The 19,317-nt window shown below is 37.0% G+C and overlaps 1 protein-coding gene across 7 annotated transcripts; it reads right to left on the bottom strand.

Annotated features, from left to right (window-relative positions):
- Window positions 1-34: 34 nt before the first annotated feature.
- Window positions 35-17,854, bottom strand: abcc1 (ATP-binding cassette, sub-family C (CFTR/MRP), member 1). 7 transcript variants are annotated; one of them, XM_043231272.1, is made up of 32 exons: window positions 17,710-17,854; window positions 15,573-15,749; window positions 15,323-15,448; window positions 14,969-15,106; window positions 13,920-14,045; window positions 13,757-13,818; window positions 13,414-13,545; window positions 13,091-13,318; window positions 12,489-12,666; window positions 11,430-11,591; window positions 11,236-11,328; window positions 10,954-11,157; window positions 10,705-10,851; window positions 10,457-10,544; window positions 10,160-10,229; window positions 9,024-9,171; window positions 8,420-8,596; window positions 8,094-8,261; window positions 7,825-8,011; window positions 7,569-7,610; window positions 6,342-6,393; window positions 5,777-5,918; window positions 5,484-5,691; window positions 4,578-4,888; window positions 4,242-4,441; window positions 3,983-4,109; window positions 3,804-3,905; window positions 2,827-2,973; window positions 2,556-2,714; window positions 1,875-2,041; window positions 1,599-1,793; window positions 35-1,478 (listed from the first exon to the last, which is right to left on the bottom strand). In XM_043231272.1, the coding sequence occupies exons 1-32, from the start codon at window positions 17,755-17,757 to the stop codon at window positions 1,370-1,372; spliced, it is 4,620 nt and encodes a 1,539-aa protein (XP_043087207.1). In that variant the 5' UTR covers window positions 17,758-17,854; the 3' UTR covers window positions 35-1,369. The 7 variants fall into 7 exon arrangements, 6 of the variants coding, with proteins under 6 accessions (XP_043087207.1, XP_043087211.1, XP_043087219.1 ...); XM_043231276.1 differs by having other exon boundaries at window positions 9,024-9,150; XM_043231284.1 differs by lacking the exon at window positions 7,569-7,610.
- Window positions 17,855-19,317: the final 1,463 nt, after the last annotated feature.

The following is a 19,317-nucleotide window of genomic DNA, read 5'->3' as shown; positions in this document are numbered from 1 at the left end:
ATCTCAGAAGAACAACACTGTTAAAACACTGACAAAGGGCTTTTTACAAAAATTTATTAATATTTTCCCTGTACATATCAGCCTGATTTATGAAACTAAGCACACTTAAAACTAGTGCATGTATACAAAAATCAAATAATAACTTTATGTTTACATACAAATTATATAAATATGTAACAATATATAACCAATATATTTATTTTTTTTAATCATTCAAAGTGTGTCTTTGTCAGTTCTTTAAAAAAAACTGATTGGCCTTTAAAAAAAAGCTCAGAAGGCTTAAATGATCTAGAGTGGAGGTACTGATGAATGAAACCACGTGGCACACTCAAGCGTACATTCAACAGATATATGGTATACAGCACACAGAGTGAAGCACACAGCACACAGCACACAGCTCAAGACAACCTGTCCTTAAAGAACTACTACGATTTAAGTATCTGACCTTAAAGTGGCATAGAATAATTCCTACTTGTTTTTAAAACATCACTCCCAACAAACCTGAAATATAAACCATAATTTGAGGTTTTTATAAAGAACAATAAGTGCATTTATAATTTTTTGGTGAAATGATCACTGAGAAATAATAGTAAACAAAGATCATAAATCAAAATACACCAACTAAATATATTACCAATGAAAACCAAAGGTCAGTGTAGACTCTAATGCATGATATTGGTAAGATGAGGCTTAAGTTGCCATTAGTGGGAGATACCCATTTAATAAATATGTTATATGATAAAATAATTTGATACAAAGAAAAAATATATTGTAACAGATTCCTCAAACTATAAAGATTAAATGAGAGAAAACAATGGCTATCTGGAGATTAAACTAGAGTTTTCAAACGTGTCTCTTATTTGACAATGAGAACAGCTTCAAATGTTAACTTTGGCTTGGGATGAAGTATCTCATGCTCATGAAGGGATTTTCCAGCAGCTGTTTGGTTAATAAACAATTGATCACTGCATCACTGGTACACTGCACAGAGAAACTTTGTTCTTTACTCCTAGTGAAACTCCATTACTAACCATCAACCACTAGCAGCAAAGCGCAGCTTAGCGGTAAACTGGGAAGTCTTCCAAATCGAAAACCGACAACAAAACAGCCAGGACTAAATCAAACTAGTTTTAAATCTCCCAAATGTTGGCATCAAAAAAGCAGCATTTGCAGCGAATCCCTCAAAATTTAACTGAAAGCGGAGGGCTACAATAGTAGAGGATGGAGTTGTGTCATCTTCACACTGTGTGAGCTCCAGGCCCACAGAAGAGGTACCTTCAGAGTCCTTGTCCCACAAGGTCCACTCTCCAAGGGCTCAGGTCAGTGATATGTACTGGATGAACACAGGGCTCTTCAGCCCCATTACCTTTCAGACCAAACCTGAGTCTTTGGCCATCTTGTAGAAAATTCCCTTCTTGGCAATTAAATTGGACGGAGAATCAAATTCGGTCATCTGGCCTTTATCGAGAACCAGCACCCTTTTAAGAAATATTTTTAAATATTATTATATAACAATTAAAATACAGCATTGGTGATATAATATATTATGTATTTTTAATATTCTATTCATCATTTCATTATTAAAAAATAATAATTACCTAGTGTAGTCCATGATGGTGTTGAGACGATGTGCGATGGTCAGAACAGTGCAGTCCTCAAACTGAGTTCTGATAGTAGACTGTATCAAATTGTCCGTCTCCAGGTCTACAGCTGCAGTGGCTTCATCCAAAACCAGAATCTTGGTCTTCCTCAGGAGAGCTCGAGCCAGGCAAACCAGCTGCCGCTGACCCAAACTGAAGCCCAGAATATCAGAAACGGTCATATCAGATAATAATTAAATGATTAAATAAACATAGTTGAGAAGGGGTTTGTACCTGAGATTCTCTCCTCCTTCTGAACACTCATGGTTGAGTTTGTCAGGCAGGCCAGACACAAAGTTCTTGAGATGTGCGAGTTCCAGAGCTCTCCAGACCTCCTCGTCAGTGTAGCCATCAAAGGGGTCTAGATTCATACGCAAGGAACCAGAGAACAGTACTGGATCCTGAGATAGAGGAAAAGGTGTTTAGAAATATAAAACTTAAAAATAAAACAGGGTAACAGTTTATTTGGATAGTCCAATTTAGGCATTATGCTACCAGTAAGTAACTTTAATAACTGCTAGTTGACATGTAGTTGCAGAGTATTTGAAGACTGTCTGCTTAATATCTTTTAATACTTTATTTTGATGGGTCAACAACATACTGACTATCAGAAACTTTTCAAGTATATATGAACTTATTCTACTAACCCTAAACCTACCCTGACAGTCTACATCGAGAGTTAGTAGAAATGTAGTTGCAAATTAAATAAGATTTAGCTGACATGTAGTTACAGTGATACTTGCAGTTAGTAGAAAGTCTAAAGTGGACTATGGAAATAAAGTGTATCCTAAACCTAGTTTCATTTTCACTGATGAGTCAACTAAATCATTCTAAAAGAAGAGATTTTTTAAGAGCTTGTAAACTTTACTACTGATGTCCTCAAGTCCGTGCCTTTGAATCAATGTTTAGGTGTACCTGAGGAATGATTGTGATCCTGGATCTTAGCTCATGCAGGCCCAGCTGAGCGATGTTGACTCCATCTACACAGATCTCGCCCTGAGCTGCCTCAATGATGCGGAAGAGCCCTAATGTCAGTGAGGACTTTCCTGCTCCTGTCCTACCCACAATTCCCACCTAATAATAACAACAACAACAACAGCACACAAATACATACATGAGGAAAAAGTTTTAGGTGAAAAAAAAAGAAGAGTTTACTGATGCTTGAAAATGCAGTGGTTCCAGGCACCTTTTCTCCTCCCTCAATGTTGACTGAGATGTCAGAAATAGCCAGCTCCAAGTCCTCTCTGTATCGCAAGCCAAAGTTGCGGATTTCAATATGACCAGTGGTCGGCCAGCCAGCAGGAAGAGTTGAGTGCTCCAACTTCCATTCAGCCTGTAAACAGAGACGTTCATGCAGCATAGACGTGCTGTAACTCATCCAATACTATTTGATTTAGCTGACTGCTTATTACTCTACTGTTTAGAAGTCTGGGGTGGGTAGGGTGTTTTTTAATATTTAATATTTAAAACAGGCTTTTTTATTTCATCACAAATAGTCATACCAGCAATTCTGTGAAAATTTTTTAACAATTTCAAACATTTTTTCATTATGATATAATTTATAATGCTATTTATTCCTGGTAAGCAATGCTGAATTTTTATAAGCCATTACTCCAGTCTACAGTGTCACATGATCCTTTGAAATATTTTGTGTGTGTGGACTGAGATACTGTATTTACTTTCACTTAATGCATCCTTGCTGAAGAAAAGTACTAACATTTTAAAGTATAAAGAATATTAATTAATTTGTCAAACTGCCTGTCCATTTAAATTGAGTAAAGAATAAAAGTTAAAAAAAAAAAAAAAACATTGGTCAGCATATCAAATGAAAAAAGACCGGTTACAAGATCATAGACACAGGCTTTCATTTCATACATTGATGCAAATTACAGCCTAAAATCCTGATGTTGGAAAAAAAACAAGTCCATGAAGATGTCAAATAAAATTACCAAAAAATTAATAAATTAGTGCCACATCTTGTGGACAGATCCTATCCCCCACCTCTCCATCTGCGCTAAATATCCTCATCTCTCTAGTACAGTGTGAGATAAGGAAGGAAACAGGGCTAATCACAGATTGGACTCTACATAAGTACAGAATGAACACACACACACACACACACACACACACACACACACACAATCTGCCTACTGGAGCACTGACCTCTTTCTCTGTGTCTCCGTATTCCTTCACCCTCTCCACCGCCACTATGTTAGTCTCAAGCTCAGAAGACATCCTCACCAGCCAGTTCAAAGATGTCGTGACCTGTGTGAAACACGGGATAAGTACGTTTTTGGAGCGACATTTGGTCTGTATCTCATGGTTTTAGGAGTTAGACTGACCTGCAGCGCATAAGAGATGGACAGCCCCATGATACCTGGACTCAGACTGTCCCTGGCCATCACTGCAAAAAGCGCTGCAAATGTCACAATACAGTTTCCCACAAACTCTAACCTCACTGCCAACCATCTGGAGAAGCACAAAGACAATGACACACACAAATCATTAACTATCCAAAAAATAAAAGACTAATAAGTACTTAATGACACCAAACTGACCTAAAAAAAAAAAAAAAAAAAAGAAAAACTGGTCAATTCTTACCGGTTGGCTACAATGCTGGGGAAATACGCTTTTTGGTTGTGGTCCACTCTCCCATCACTCTCTCTGATGAAGCGCTGCTGCTCTCCAAATGCTCTGATCACACTGGTGCCCAGTAGCGTCTCGTTGAAGTGTGTATAGACAGGAGATCGGCTCACAGACTCCAGTCGTTTCATTTGTCGTGAGGACGCTACGTAGAAGCGCTAACAGAGACAAAAAAACGGCAGCACCCAGCAGATAATTACACTTACACTGAAGTGTTAGATCTTTTATATTTAAATGTATTTTAGCCTAGGGAGTTGCTAGCCTTGCAACTGCATGGTAAAATAACTGACTGACCTGTACAAAGAAGTAGAGCAGACCCAGCGGCGGGATGATGATGGCCACCAGCGGTGTGGCGATGAGGATGACAGCGCATGAGCCCAGCACATTAAACATGGAGCCCATGAACATTTTTATGATGCTAGGGATGACTGAGTCAATGGTATCTGTCTCTTTGGCAAAGCGGTTTACCAGATTGCCACTGGGTGTGCGTTCGAAGAAAGACATGGGTGATCTCAGGACGTTGTAAAGCATGGTCTGGTGGAGGTAGCGAGAGGCTAAGATCCCACCAACAGACACCGCCACAGAATAACAGAACACTGCAATGCCTGTCAGAGAGAAAATTAAAAATTGAAATCTGGCTTTTCAGAATCAAACTGGTTACTGGACAAGCATGCTAAAATAAATAAATAAATAAATAAATAAGATATTTGATTGTATTCAAAAGGTATTACAATGCTGTAATATTGTATTTTAGAAAAGAAAAAACTAATGTATGTTCTAATGTATGTTCTATCCAACAGTGACCATATGCCTCGAAACTTCACTGAGCTTTGGTGTACCAACTTTTTCTTTTTTTTTGTAGTTGATCATTCTCACTGACATTTCTGCCTGCTCTCTTTTGCCAAACTGTTGATTCCAGTTGAAATATTCACTGTTAACAAATATTTAAGCAGCCCCCAAAACAAAAGCATGTAAAGGCAATTAATTTTTTTTTTTTTACAATTTTATAATATAATTTAGTTTTTAATTTCAGTGACCTTTTGTACATTACATAACCATGTATACCTATTTATCTATGTAACTACAAGCTAATCTTAAAGCTTGGTTGAGGAGGCCATGTAACATTTAATAGAAGTTGTCATAAAAAGCAAGAATTTAAATATATATGCAATAACACACAACAATATAAACGTCTCTCACCTTGTGTGAGTCCGAGGGCTCCATACACCCCTAAACGCATCTTTCTATGGGGCTGTGTGTTGTTAATAACAGGGTCATCTGTCCAGAGACTGAGCCAGTAGTTTGATCCCAGAGAGGACAGATGATGACAGAAGAACAGAAAGATGCTGAAGATGGAAAGGGGCAAACCGATAGCCTTCATATACTCCCAAAACACAGACAGTTTGACCTGCACAACAAACACCAAATCTCAAAATCAGATGGAAACAGTAACAACAATCGCACGTCCTGACACAGAGATGGTGGACCCGTACCCTGCCAGTGTTGGCCTTGTCAGCCTCAGTCAGTCGGGCAGCTTCGGTGGATCTGGTCTTCTTTGCGGCCCCAACATCATTGGGTTCAGTTTTCTGTGGGGTTTTACCTAAGCCTGCCGCATTAAGAGAGATCTGACTCTGCCTACAGGACACACATTAACAGCAGGCTAGTATATCATGTCCAAATATTATTAGTACATGACTTAAATGGTTGCTACATATAATACAGGGTCTTTATCAACCATAACACATCATTTCTAGTATATAGCACAAATAAGCGAGTGATGCAGTAGGTTGGCATTGTTTTTTTTTTTTCTGCCAAACTGATGGATGGCATCTGGAATGACTGATTTAAAGATTTGGTCACCATGTTTCTCAAGCTTAAATTTCTACCCGTTTCTCACACAAATCTCTCATGAGACTTCAGAAGACATATACAGAAAGCAATGCACAAATTAGGAAAGACAAAATGTCTCGCAGCTGGTGATTCATCATGTTGCAACACGTCTAGACAAGGTGCTTATTCATAACAAATAAATGAAAGGTAAGGAAAGGTATCTCTTACCCCAACATAGCTGCAGGACCCCCATTCTCAAGTCCTTTCCGTGGGACTGCTTCTGTGGATGAGAAAATATATACTAAATCAGACAGAATTACACATATCTTCCTGCATGCTTCATGCTTTTCCATGTCCAACTATTTTGTTATTATCTATAAATCATGTCATTTAAAAGCGTCTATGCAACACAGTCATTTTGGAACAAATTTTGTAATCAAGAAGCGACTAAAACACCAGGCCGCACTCGAGTACAAACATGTCTATATTTAATGTGGCAATAAAAGGCAATCGTTATTTGCTTCTAAGCAACCACACCTCTCAGGCTAGCTGAACAAAAGACAATCAAAAACTGAATCAATGTTTTAGGCTCAGAGGTGTGGGTTAAGGTTAGAAGAATCACCAGCAGGCTGCCCAGCACCTCGGACACATGAGGAACTGACACAGTGACAAAACTGGTGAAGGTCAAAGGTTGAAGCCATTCACAGTGCTCCATTCTAACAAAAATGATAAATGTGAATGATCCTGCACAGACTACAAAGACCTTTCACAAAGGTCTTTCACATCTTAATCGGATTAATAAATATCATTTTTAAATCAAATAAATATTATTTTTAAATGTTCTATTCAAAGAATACTACATTTCACTTAAACAACAAATCGGCATATTAGAATGATTTCTGAAGGACCATGTGAATTCAGCTTTACAATCGCTAAAAAATTGTTTTATTTATTTTTTATTTATTTTTTTAAATGTAACAATGAACTGATAAGTGTTATAATGTATTAATTGTGCATACAATTAGTTATAAGATTGGACAATGCATTATAAGGTGCTCTACAAGGCTCTTCTTTTATAATGCATTATGGATAAAAACTCTGATCAGATATATGCAGTCTTGGTTGAGAATAGGAGACTTTAAATAGTAGTGTTTTTTTTAAATGTGTCATTCATAAATTATGTAGTAGAACTCACACCATTGCATGGCTCTCAAGTGGGTTGAGATGGGATCCAATTATATTACTGTGAAAGGGGGTACTACTTACTCCATCAAAATGAAGCACAGTTTAAGAATGTAAAAAGGTAAATATACGGGTTGAAATGGGAAAGTACTGAACCACTTAGTGTGCACCTCAAAGATTTCAGGCCTCAGACCAGGATAATAAGCCCTATTCTAACATGCAGTACAGGCCTATTTAATTTATACGGCCCAGGGACAAACTACACCCTCAAACCTTCAGATATCCCTTTTTCGTCCTCTGCCTCCCCTCCCTCCTCTGAAGAGCCAACAGAGGGGACACAACAAATAAGAACAAAAAGGAGATGAAAACACATACTTACAGACCAAATAGATCACTAGACAAGGATTAATTTAGAAAAAAAAAAAAAAAGATGACACACAATGTGAACAACAGTAATCATTTAGAGGAAACGGCTATGTGAAAGGACAGACGCATGAAAGAAGCTCAGATATGAGGAGGCCAGCCTCACCTCCCCCTGACTCCTCCAGCTCTTCCTGCTCTGTGTTGCTGTATGTGCGCAGGAACTCAGCAAAGGCACCCTGTCTGCCCAGAAGCTCGGTGTAAGAGCCCATCTCTGTGATTTCTCCTTCCACCATCACCAAGATCAGGTCAGCCTGGGGCAGGAAGCTCAGCCCATGGGTCACCAGAACCCGCGTCTGAAAAAGTACCATGTGCGATGTGAAATCTCTATAAGAGATGTAAAGATATTTAGATAATACTTGGCTAAAATGGCCTTACTCTGCCCTGTAGCAACCCCTGAGGTCCGATGACCTTCTCAAAGATGTGTTTTCCCACATGAGCATCCACAGCGGAGAGTGGGTCATCCAGTAAATACACTGCACAGTTGCAGTACACAGCCCTGGCCACGCTCACCCGCTGTTTCTGACCTCCAGACAGATTCACGCCCTAAGATTACAATGTCACACAATTAAACCGACTGGGAGCTACTTAAATAACGTCAAACTGTTGTATTAAAAGCAGCAAGTGACACCACACAGGTTTAACCTTCAATCTACCGTGCTTGTTTATGACCAAATGTAAGAATCTTTCTAGTCTTTAGTTACCTTCTCCCCAATCTCTGTGGAGTCTCCTCCAGGTAGGATCTCCAGGTCTGGTAGGAGAGCACAAGCCTCAACAACCTTCTGGTACCAGCTCTCTTTTGCCTCCCGTCCAAACAAAATATTGTCTTTGAGAGTGGAGTTTTGAATCCAGGCCTGCTGAGGAACGTACGCCACAGAGCCCTGAAAAACATCAGATGCTCAATGTATTTCTGTATCATCCTATTTTTAATGTTACCCAAATACACTGAAAAACTATTTTTTTTATACTCTTCTTGAGCTTCATTTTAACCTTAAAATGTCTTTAAGGCATTGTTCTTAAATCAAAACAAAGAAGGGTTTGGGCATGTAATGAACCATTTCTAAATCAAATAAATAAATGTGGGACACTGATCATGTGACAGTCAGATGTTCTTGATTTCACCGAAGCACAAGACCCTTTTTGGATTATTTTCAAATCATGCGGAGTTGGATGTCAATCAAGGGAACAAACCAAATACTAAGACGTTATGAATTTTGAACCTTAATTGTTATGCTACTTATATAATGAAATGATCTAATATAAAAACCATACAAATAAATATATAGTCAATTCAATTTAAATCTGTACCTTGATTGAGACAGATCCTTCTTGCTTCTGCATCTCTCCCAGCAAAGCTGAAAGCAGAGAGGATTTCCCTGAACCCACATGCCCTACCACAGCAACAAGCGCCCCTTCAGGGATGTGCACATTAATCCTGAAGAGACAGAGAGACACGCTGAGACAACAACAGATACAAACAACAACAAACAGTTCACGCAACATGTGGACAGAGGTGGCATTGTGTCATGAAGGTATAAGAGAGTTCACTCGTTCATTAGAATTTCTTCATTCACTTCACTTGATTAAAAGATATCAGGCAAATCCTTCAAGGTATGCTGATTGAGTTGTACTCCGAGTGAACAATAATGCAAGTCAAATTACACAGTTCAATGCATGATTTAAAGTAAATGAGATAAAAAAATTAAACTAGCAATTTCCAATTTCCCAAATTTCATTATCCCTCTCATTAATATCAGTGGAGATTCACCAGATTACATTTCCTCTGAAGATTGATGCTTTCCTGTATCGGGGTTCATGCACATGTACTTGCCTGTGATGTCCTCAGTAGCCTGTTTCACTGGTTCTGCTCTATATAACTGCAATATTCATGTCAATGCTAAATGTCATTTTACTGCCTTGAAAACAATAACAACATTTGTACGAAGTATATAGGGATGGGAATTAATAACGGAAATTAAACAAAAATCGAATGATTCATGACAAGTTTTCTAAAATTGTGCTGAAACAGTACTAAAATACTGTAAACTGTAGCATTTATTGGCTAATAAATAGATTTTTGCATTGCTGTTGCATACAACAATACAAATATTGCCACACAGTGTAGTCCTATTCAAATGGCAAACAAATGACTAATCAGTCTTGTAACACTTGGCACCGACAGGTTGTATTTTCACATTATGAAAAGAGTTTTATTGCAACAAACTGTACTTCAAATAAGAGTCTAATCAAAAAAGTATTGTTTTTGTTTCATTTTGACTAATTCTTAAAGGAAATATCAACTTCTTTAAAAAAAGTAATAGTTGTACATGGAATCGTTCATCAGAATCATGAAATTCCGCACAATTCCCATCCCTGGTACTGAACAAAATGCTATTCATTGGATCATGTAGTATCTCTTTTATACGCAAAGAAAATGGTGTTACCTCTTCAAAGCAGGGGAGTCGTCTTTAGACCAGCTGAAAGCTCCGTCCACAATCCTGATGCTGTCAGAAGCTGAATGAGCAGGAGACAACAATGAAGTCTCTTAAGTGGACATCAAAACACTTCATACCCACAGATCTACTGAACAGCTGCTACTTTCTCATACAATGCTGTTTTATTTCTGTCTTGAAACTGTTCGGGGACTGGAGCGCTTTGTGAGTCAAAATCGTATTGCATGTTAAAAAATACATGCCACAGAATAGGGCAGATTTGAAGTGTTTGCGAATTATTCGACTCACTTGCAGTGATGGCTGGCCGCTCCACATTGTCTTCATCCAACTCCTCATGGGACAGAAAAACACGTAGACGCTTCATAGACACACTGGCCTGCAGGAAGCAATACAGCTCATAGTTAACCATGCTATTCTTCTTGATCCAATCACAAGTGGCTGAAAAAAAGTTTATTTAACATTCTAAGGTATATTTCAAGGTTCATATTTTATTTTTTTATTTTTTTAAAGAAAGTGAAACAGAAAGAGAGTAGTACCTGCACCATGCTGCTGATCACCATGGGCAACATATTAAGAGGGAAACGCAGGATGTTGAACAATGCCAGAGAAACGAACGCCTTTTGTGCATCCAGAATGTTATGCTCATCCACTAACACATATACTGCGAACGTGGAAAGGGCAACCTTTGTGACAGAGAAAAGATGAAAAGAGCAAATTTCACTACACAACCAAAAGGTAGCATTGAAAAGTGCATGCAAAAATAGAACTCAAAAGGCACCACCTACCAAAAATGGTGCACAGACCCAAGTAAAGGTGGACACAGCACCAAGGTAAGCGGTCTTCTTCAGCACACGCAATTCACTTTCCCGGATGGCAGAAACTTTGTCTTTGAATGCCAGTTCCCATGCGTAGAGTTTAAGCACTTTAATGCCATTCAGCACTTCATTCATAAGCTTGATCCTATTGTCCTTGCTTTTCATTTGGGCAACCTGTTGGTGAGGGTATCAGATTAACAAAAATGATCTAATTAACGAAACTGGCTGCTTAGCAGGAAAAGGGGTACAAACCTGGTAGGTTTTAGTTTTCATGGCAATGACAGCATTTATAGGAACCATCAGCACCATCACAGCAACTCCAGCAAGCACAGAAGGTCCCAGATTCTTAAAAAAACAAACAAACAAAAAAAGATGTATAAAAATCTTATTGCACTGATGTAATAAAATGAGCATACAAGCCAAGACACCTTTGTGTAGGCACATACCTGCCACAAGAAGTAAAGGGCCAGGATAACCTGCAAAGGTGCTGACCAAATCATGTTGATATAGGTGATGAGGTCCATAAAGCGCTGAGCATCTACAGACATCAGATTCACGATCTCTCCAACAGTGGATGTTCGTCGGGCAGCATTGGTAATGACCAAGGCCTTGACAAAATGAAGCAAAACATTACAAATCACTACACCACCATTAAAAATTACTTGTTAAATTATTTAATTAAAATTTACTTTATTCAGTAAGGAAGCTTTTATTTAAATAAAAAGTGACAGTAAAAGACATTTATAGCGAACAATTATAGTATGCAGCTTTGCCATAAAGTCAAGTCACCTTGATTTATATAGCTTTTTACAATACAGATTGTGTCAAAGCACTTAACAATATCAAATTGGAGAATAAATTGTTAGTAATGCATGACAAGCTTAAACACTCAATTATCAAGTCAAGGCATTTCATTATTAAATTCAGCGACGTCATTGCCTAGCTCAGTTTACTTTAATTAGTATCTGTGCAATCAAATCGACAATAAATCACTAGAAATTAAGTGTCCCCAAGGCGACAGTGTCAAGTAACAAATCTCCATCTGTAACAGAATGGAGAAAAAAAAAAACCTTGGGAAAAACCAAGTTTAGTTCTCCCCTGGCCAGACAAAACTAATTGATTTATAGTTTAATGTATTTGTGTTTTTTTATTAATTTATATGATTTTTTTATTTGCTATAACTTTAATGCATAGTTTAATGCATATATATATATATATATATATATATATTGAAAAGGCTACAACATGTTTTCCAACAGCTTATTTAAAAAAAAAAAAAAAAAAAAAAAAAAAAAAAAAAAAAAAAAGGAAAACAACTTACTAAACCCAAACTTTTAATCATATTAGTTTTAAAAAAAATATCCACATTTGGCATGCATTTTTGTGCACTTTTTTGAATCTCTGAGGGCTCTAAATTTGAAAAAAGAAATAAATAAATAACCTCCAAATGGTCATGTACACTGTATTACTACATGTTACATTTTAGCAAACAAAAGTCCACATACTTTCCTGTAAACGGCTCCAACAATGGCTGTACGTAACCTCATGCCTGTCACAAAGCAAACATGGAAATATTTCTGCAGAATGAGGGTTTGCACACAGGTACAAACAAACAGCAGGGTGGTGTAGAAGTAGCCATGCCAAGTAGGGGCACTTGAATCATTCACAAACTGGATCAGCAGCCTAAGATAAAAAAAAAAAAACCCACAGAATTCGCATGAGTATAAATTAATGTGTCAATCATGCAGCAGAATGCAGTTCTTCAAGTGCAAGAAAAGTGGACAAAGGCTCACTGCTGAGACCTCAGGTGTTATTTTCGAAGGATTAGAGAGGATTTATACATGGTCCGGTGCACAATTTGATGGCACAACTTTTCAGCATGCCAAAACTAACTCTTCACTGGAGCTCTTTTAAGAGCCACAGCTGTTGTTTTGACAGAGTGGCCTTCCCACAGAGTTAAAGTCATTTCTAACCACATGACTGTGATAAGGCGGAGGGCACACTTGCACTTCCCCTGAAGAGAACTACTGCTTCTGAACTCAGCACAGATGGGAATAATCCTACTTGGAAAAAAGAAACAGATGATTCTGGTGCTGCGTGTTCATACCTGAGAATCTCTGGCCCAACAAACATCAAGATGTCATGAATAATCTTATACAGAGAGCTGACGAGAAAGTATGGTCCAAAGGTTCGGCATAGAGCATATAAGAGAGACGGCTCGCCAGTTTTCTGAAGGTTTTTTGCAAGCAAAATCTCTGATTCTTCTATTGGTTGTCCATCCTTCTTTTCTCCCCTTGCTGCTTTTTTTGGTGAGTAGAGTGTCTTATCTACTGGCCTAACACAAAATATAACCCAATCAGAGGATTAGATGTTTTTGTAGCAGGTTGACTATTGGAAAAAAAAAAAAAGAAGTGACTTTTCACTTCCGACCTTTTGACCTTGTTGCATTCTTGGTCCCAGCAGCGCACCAGCTGTGGCACCACTCTTTGAGACTTATCCTCTGTGTTGAGCGACCACAGATCTTTCTCTTCCAGAGGCCTTTTATAACCAGTCACCATCAATCTAGGAGCAAACAAAATGAACGTACAATAGAAAAACATGCGGTCTGAATAAAAGCTTATTCATTAGCCCAAAGATTTAATAGATAAAACAGAAAGATAGAAATTGATGGGGAAAAAAAATTATCAAGAACTTATGAGAGCCAGAATATAACTTTTTGTTTGTTTTTTTTAAAAGAAAGAGTGATAGAGATGCAATCGTTTATTTTGCTCACCCGGTGATCCACCAGAAAGTGATTCTGGACAGGAATGAAGCTCCTGACTCTGGACATGGATTCTGTAAAAAAAAAAAAAAAAAAAAAACATTCACAGCACTGGCCAATTCAACATTTCTATAATAAAGCATATCTTTGCCTGTTTTAAGAGAAGTTAACTAACCAAGTCTTTAACAGCCTGTGAAAACAGCGGAGGCTGGTCGGACAAGCAGGCCAGGATCAGGGAGATGAGCAGCATGGTGTAATATATGTAGAAGGTGGTGTATTTGAACACATTCACGCTGGCCGGCTGAAAGGAAAGACCAAAGAACACTTTAAGGGTTTCCTCACATTTCAAATCAAACCTCATTTGTTGTTTTTGTCTGTACTTCAAAACTGACTGCCCTTTTGACTCTGAGGAAATATGATCCGTTTATCCGGGTTGTTCGGTATTCTGTGTACCAATTATTATATATTGATTGCTATATTAGTGATGTAACGGTCAACATAATACTGAGAAAATTTGTTCTACGGGAACAGTGTGATAAGGGACAGGAAACCATGTGGGGTAAAAGGGATTTTACGCATTCAAGCATTTACTGCATTCAAAAATGCTGATTCATTCATTCTACTCTACACAATTCTCTATTACACAGTTCACTATATGAGGAAAGAGTGAACAAAAATGAGCGTATTCAGACAGTGCTCTTTTGCGCAATTGGTGTAACATTACATACAAAACACATTTCAAATGACAAAAAAAATACATCTAGCAATTCAGATTGAGGTAAACTGCCACACAAAAGCTTATTTTGAAGAACATACATGAATGTGGACAGGGTCGGGTTTGTAAATATCTGATTTTATGTGTTTGACTACAAAAAAATAATTTTCAGTATGGCTTAAGAAGACATATCAATCATACTTTATTAATTTGTGCTGTCAAACTATTAAATCGCATCTAAAATAAAGTTTTAAATACATAATATATATATGCGTGTGTGTTTACTACATATATATATATATATATATATATATATATATATATATATATATATATATATATATAATGGGTGTTTTTAATCTCAAGAAATTATAAATGTATAAATATATATAACATTTGATTTATACATTCATATTCCTATATATTCTAAATTTATACTGTATGTGTGTGCATTTTTAATTAGTTTCATGAAAACAAAAAATAAAAATTAATGCAAAGGTTATATTTACCTCATTGAGTGCATGCATGATTTTGGAGCGAAAGGTGACTGTAGCGCACACTATGGCGATCAGCCAAAAATTGAGCATCACCCCTGAGGACTGGACCCCCTTCATCCGCTCATACTGGATCAAGAACGTAGCCAGCAACTAAAACGCATCCAATTACAAACCACTTCAATTTTGTAAACATCAGGCTAAGAAAAAAACATGACTAGACAACTTTTGAAGCTATAAACAATAACATTAAATATGGGAGAACTGTTTGACTCGTTTCCCTTTGCATGAAATCAATGCAGAGCGAAGAGCAATTGATAAGCAAATCAGTTAAATTCAGCACTTCCTTTTTTGAAAAACAGGTCTCACCATAGTAACGCCAAGCATCGTGGGGCTGACTAGGTAGACTGGGGCTATTGTAGCACCATGGCTTCTTTCCCAGAAAGAGTAGAAAACATCTGCCCAGCAGATAAGCCATAGGGTAAACCCAATAACCTGTTGGAGGAGAGTCACGTGACCTTGAAAAAGTGTTGACCTTGGCAGAGTTATCAGAAAACAATCGAAGAGCACACTGCTACATGAAAAGCATTGTACCAGAATCCTGTTTATTAATACTCACTGTTTTGGCTCTGTTGAGGTGGGTCATGCATATGTATCCACGGTCATTTCTTTTGAGGTATAAGATGTAGAAGGGTGCAAACAGCCAGAGGTAGAGGCAGGGTATCCAAACCAGAACCGTGTTCTGGAAACATGGTGTCAGGTCTGGATTCTGTGTTTGCCATGTCCGGTTCCAATCCTGAAAACACGAGAGGACAAAAGGGTGTTTCATTTCATCTCCCATCTCCAGAGATTCTTTCGACGAAACTTAGAAACAAAGTAACAACTGGAGTAGACACAGAGCTCTAGGCCGCCCAGAAAAGCCAACAAAGATCTAATGATGTGTGCAAGGAACAAAGACTCTTGAGAAGATCTTTCAGAGAACCAAAGTCAAGCATCCTTTCTGTGCAGCAGAGCAGAGCAGAGTCTTCAGCTTCTTGACAAAAACAAGGCTCCTTTAAGTAGTGACATTCAAAACATGCCTAAAAAAATGAACTGAACCTTTTCTTACAAAGAAAACCTAATCTTGTTCTCTGTAGGGAGCATCTCTTCCCATAATCCTGTCTCTGAGGAGGAATAATAGATCAATAAATAAAAGGGAAAAACAAATCAATAAATAAAAGGCTGCTCTGCTAAATTTTCAAGACCAGGACATGAAATGCAATTTTCTTGACATTTGAGCTAAATGCACTTGTACAGCCCTACCATCTCTTTTTTCCATTTTGGATTTGTAATGTCATTTATTCACATTTCACTCCAAATTCACTGTAAGGAAGATGTGTTTTGACATTGTGAAAATGTAACATTTCCCCCTTCCTTTCTCATTATTCTAACAAGGAAAACAATGAGAAAAAATATATAAAAAGCAAACAATTAATTATTTTGTTGATTGCTAATTTTATATGTAATAGTCATGTTTGCTGTCCCTTTAAATTACTTGAATACAGTTTATCTGAACAAAAAAGGCTACATTTCACAAAACATTTTCACCTCAAATTCCCAGGACTTTAACAAGGAAGAAAAACAATTATTTATTCTTAAATATATGCCACACCTATTTTATGGTGTGACTGTAATACAAAAAGAGACTGATGAAGAAAAAAAAAAAAAAAAAAGTTAAAAAAATATTTTATCAAATAACCTTCATTACAATTTTTTATGTTTTTATTATTATTACTATTATTATTATTATTATTATTATTATTATTACTACTACTATTACTACTACTAGTACAGAACACAGTTGTTTTTTTAGTTTGTTTGTTTTTTTCATCCTATGCCTCCAAACTTTTCATTGCTAATCTTTCATCGCATTGTAGCCTTGAACAAACAAAGGACTAACAAACGTAAACTTAAAACCTGAGAGCTTTTCAAGAAAAATAACAATGTCTACTTGGCATGCTGTCATCTGTCAGAGTGATTCATAATTTAATGTTTTGGCCCTCTGATCCTGAAGGACAAATTGCCTGTCTAAACCTGTCAGACTACAACTAATACTGATAATCCACTGACCTAACAGACCTTACACAAACTGGAACACAAATAAACAACACTTAATTCTTTGTAAATATGACAAATAATTACAATTCTCTAGTTAAGAGGAAACGTCCTAGCATTACAGGAATTAGCTAACCATAAACAAGTCAGAGCAGTGTGACAAGTCAACTCTTTAGCTTCACACTGTGATAACGACACACAACGAACAGGTGATCGTGTAACAAATCACTCTTACATGAGACGGTTAGGCCGTCAAAGAAAAATATCAACACTATTGTATTAAAGTCCACAGAGAGTTATATGCATGTATAGTAGTTGTTGTGTGGCTAACCGGTTAGCTTAGCAACGGTGGCTGCGTCTCAAAACCTACTAAGCTGTCTACCTAGGCAGCAAAATTCGGCGTTATAGGCGCATTTAATCCAAAACCGTCTTTTCGGACGCGCATTTGATGCACGGAGACACCCTGACACCCACAACGAGCGCAAAAAAGCGCGTACGACGGTCCGAAACGATGCCTAGGTCGAGCTGCTCGCTGTGTTTTAAGACACAGCCAAGTGTCTCCATGCTGCGGAATACAACCCGGCGAACCTGGGCAATCTGTTGAAAACAAAATATAGTCGGAGGAATAGGGTTCACGACAGCAGAACTGTTTATTCACTCACCCAAAATGGATCAGAACCGTCCAAACTGCAGAAACTGTCAATACCCATCGGCCGCGGGAAGGATCTGTTATAATTGACTGGGTTTACACTGCCTCCGTTTCATAACCACTGCTCTGTGTGTTATGATGTTGGGGATCCGTATAGAAGTGGGAGGCGTACACTGACATATAGGGGGCGCTGTCGCTTCATTAATTTAACGAGATCTATACAGCTGCAGACCGGCAGCAAAGAGCACCAGCAGGTTCAGGAGCGCAGCTAATTTTATTAGAAAATCTGTACTTACGAACACCAACGAGAAAGGGGCTTTAAACTTTCTTTATTTCAACTTACTTTATTTAAACACAATACATAAGCTTAAACATATTTAAAATAAACTGGATAAAGAACCGTCTCAATAAACCCTCATCTATATGGGATCTGATCCCTAATGTTATCTTTTCCAAACTAGGTGGTTTAAAACTCTATCAGATTATCTCTTTTTCGCGTGATTAGCTTGGATTAGCATTTTTAAACACAATTTCACCCTTAAGCACACCTCACTTTTATCTTATCTGGAATAACAAGAATCTACTGTATAAACACAAATCTCCTTTTTTAAAAAAAAAAAAAAAAAAAAAAAAAAAAAAAATTCGTATTTTTTGTGTCTCAACGTTTCAATCAAAATGGTTCAATCTGTAATTAAAAGTTTTTAGTTAAGCATGGAATTCCTGTTAGTCCAAGAATTTGCTTGTTTTTAGAGGTCTTTCTTTTCCAATCTCTTGTAACTCTGTGGATCTTTGTAAAACATTTGTTGGATTTGTTTTGTTTCCGAGTCTATTTCTGTATGTAATCTGTTATTAGAATGGTTATGTAACTAATATTGCCTGGAAGAAAGTTTGATCATTGAATATTTGATTACTAACAAAATGAGAGAGATTAAATTTAAGTTGACTCCTACACAACATCATTTTTCATGAATGTGGAAAAAGATGATACTTATTTTATAAACCTTATTTTCCTGTTAGCTAAGTATCATATTCATAAATGTACATTTTCTAAATGCGAACATCTTTAAGATTTAAACTTGAAATGAAAATGTATATTGAATCTGTTTAATTTCCTACTAACTTAAAACCAATAAGCTAATAATGGCTTTGCTAAATATTAAATAAATTTGTATTATTAAATTATGTATTATTAATAGATGTAAATAAAATGTAGGCTACATTTTAATTGTTTGGTTTTAAAAGTATGCTGCTGTGTGTGTGTGTGTGTGTGTGTTATATTTAAATGTATAAAAAATAAGTAAAATTAACTAATATCATCAACACCAGCACTTTCAAAAGGTTAATCTTAGTGCTGTCTGTGAATCAAAATAAAAAACAAACAAAAAAAAGTCTGTAACTAACTCTAATTAACTGAATTAATTAAATTACTATTCAATGTTATAATACATTTAAAATCCATTATTTTTAACATTTAGCACAGAATACTAGGAATTGTAGTGATTTTTTTACTTTTCATTGAAGTGAACTTCAATCCTTAAACAATCCTCGCATGACCTAATTGTTTATGCATAAATTAATCTCCACTCAAGCTACAAAACTTGAGTGATTCCCAAAAGTACAA

Source organism: Puntigrus tetrazona, chromosome 3 (genome assembly GCF_018831695.1).
Source record: "Puntigrus tetrazona isolate hp1 chromosome 3, ASM1883169v1, whole genome shotgun sequence".
NCBI lineage: Eukaryota > Metazoa > Chordata > Actinopteri > Cypriniformes > Cyprinidae > Puntigrus > Puntigrus tetrazona.
This window is presented reverse-complemented; position numbering and strand designations above follow the sequence as displayed.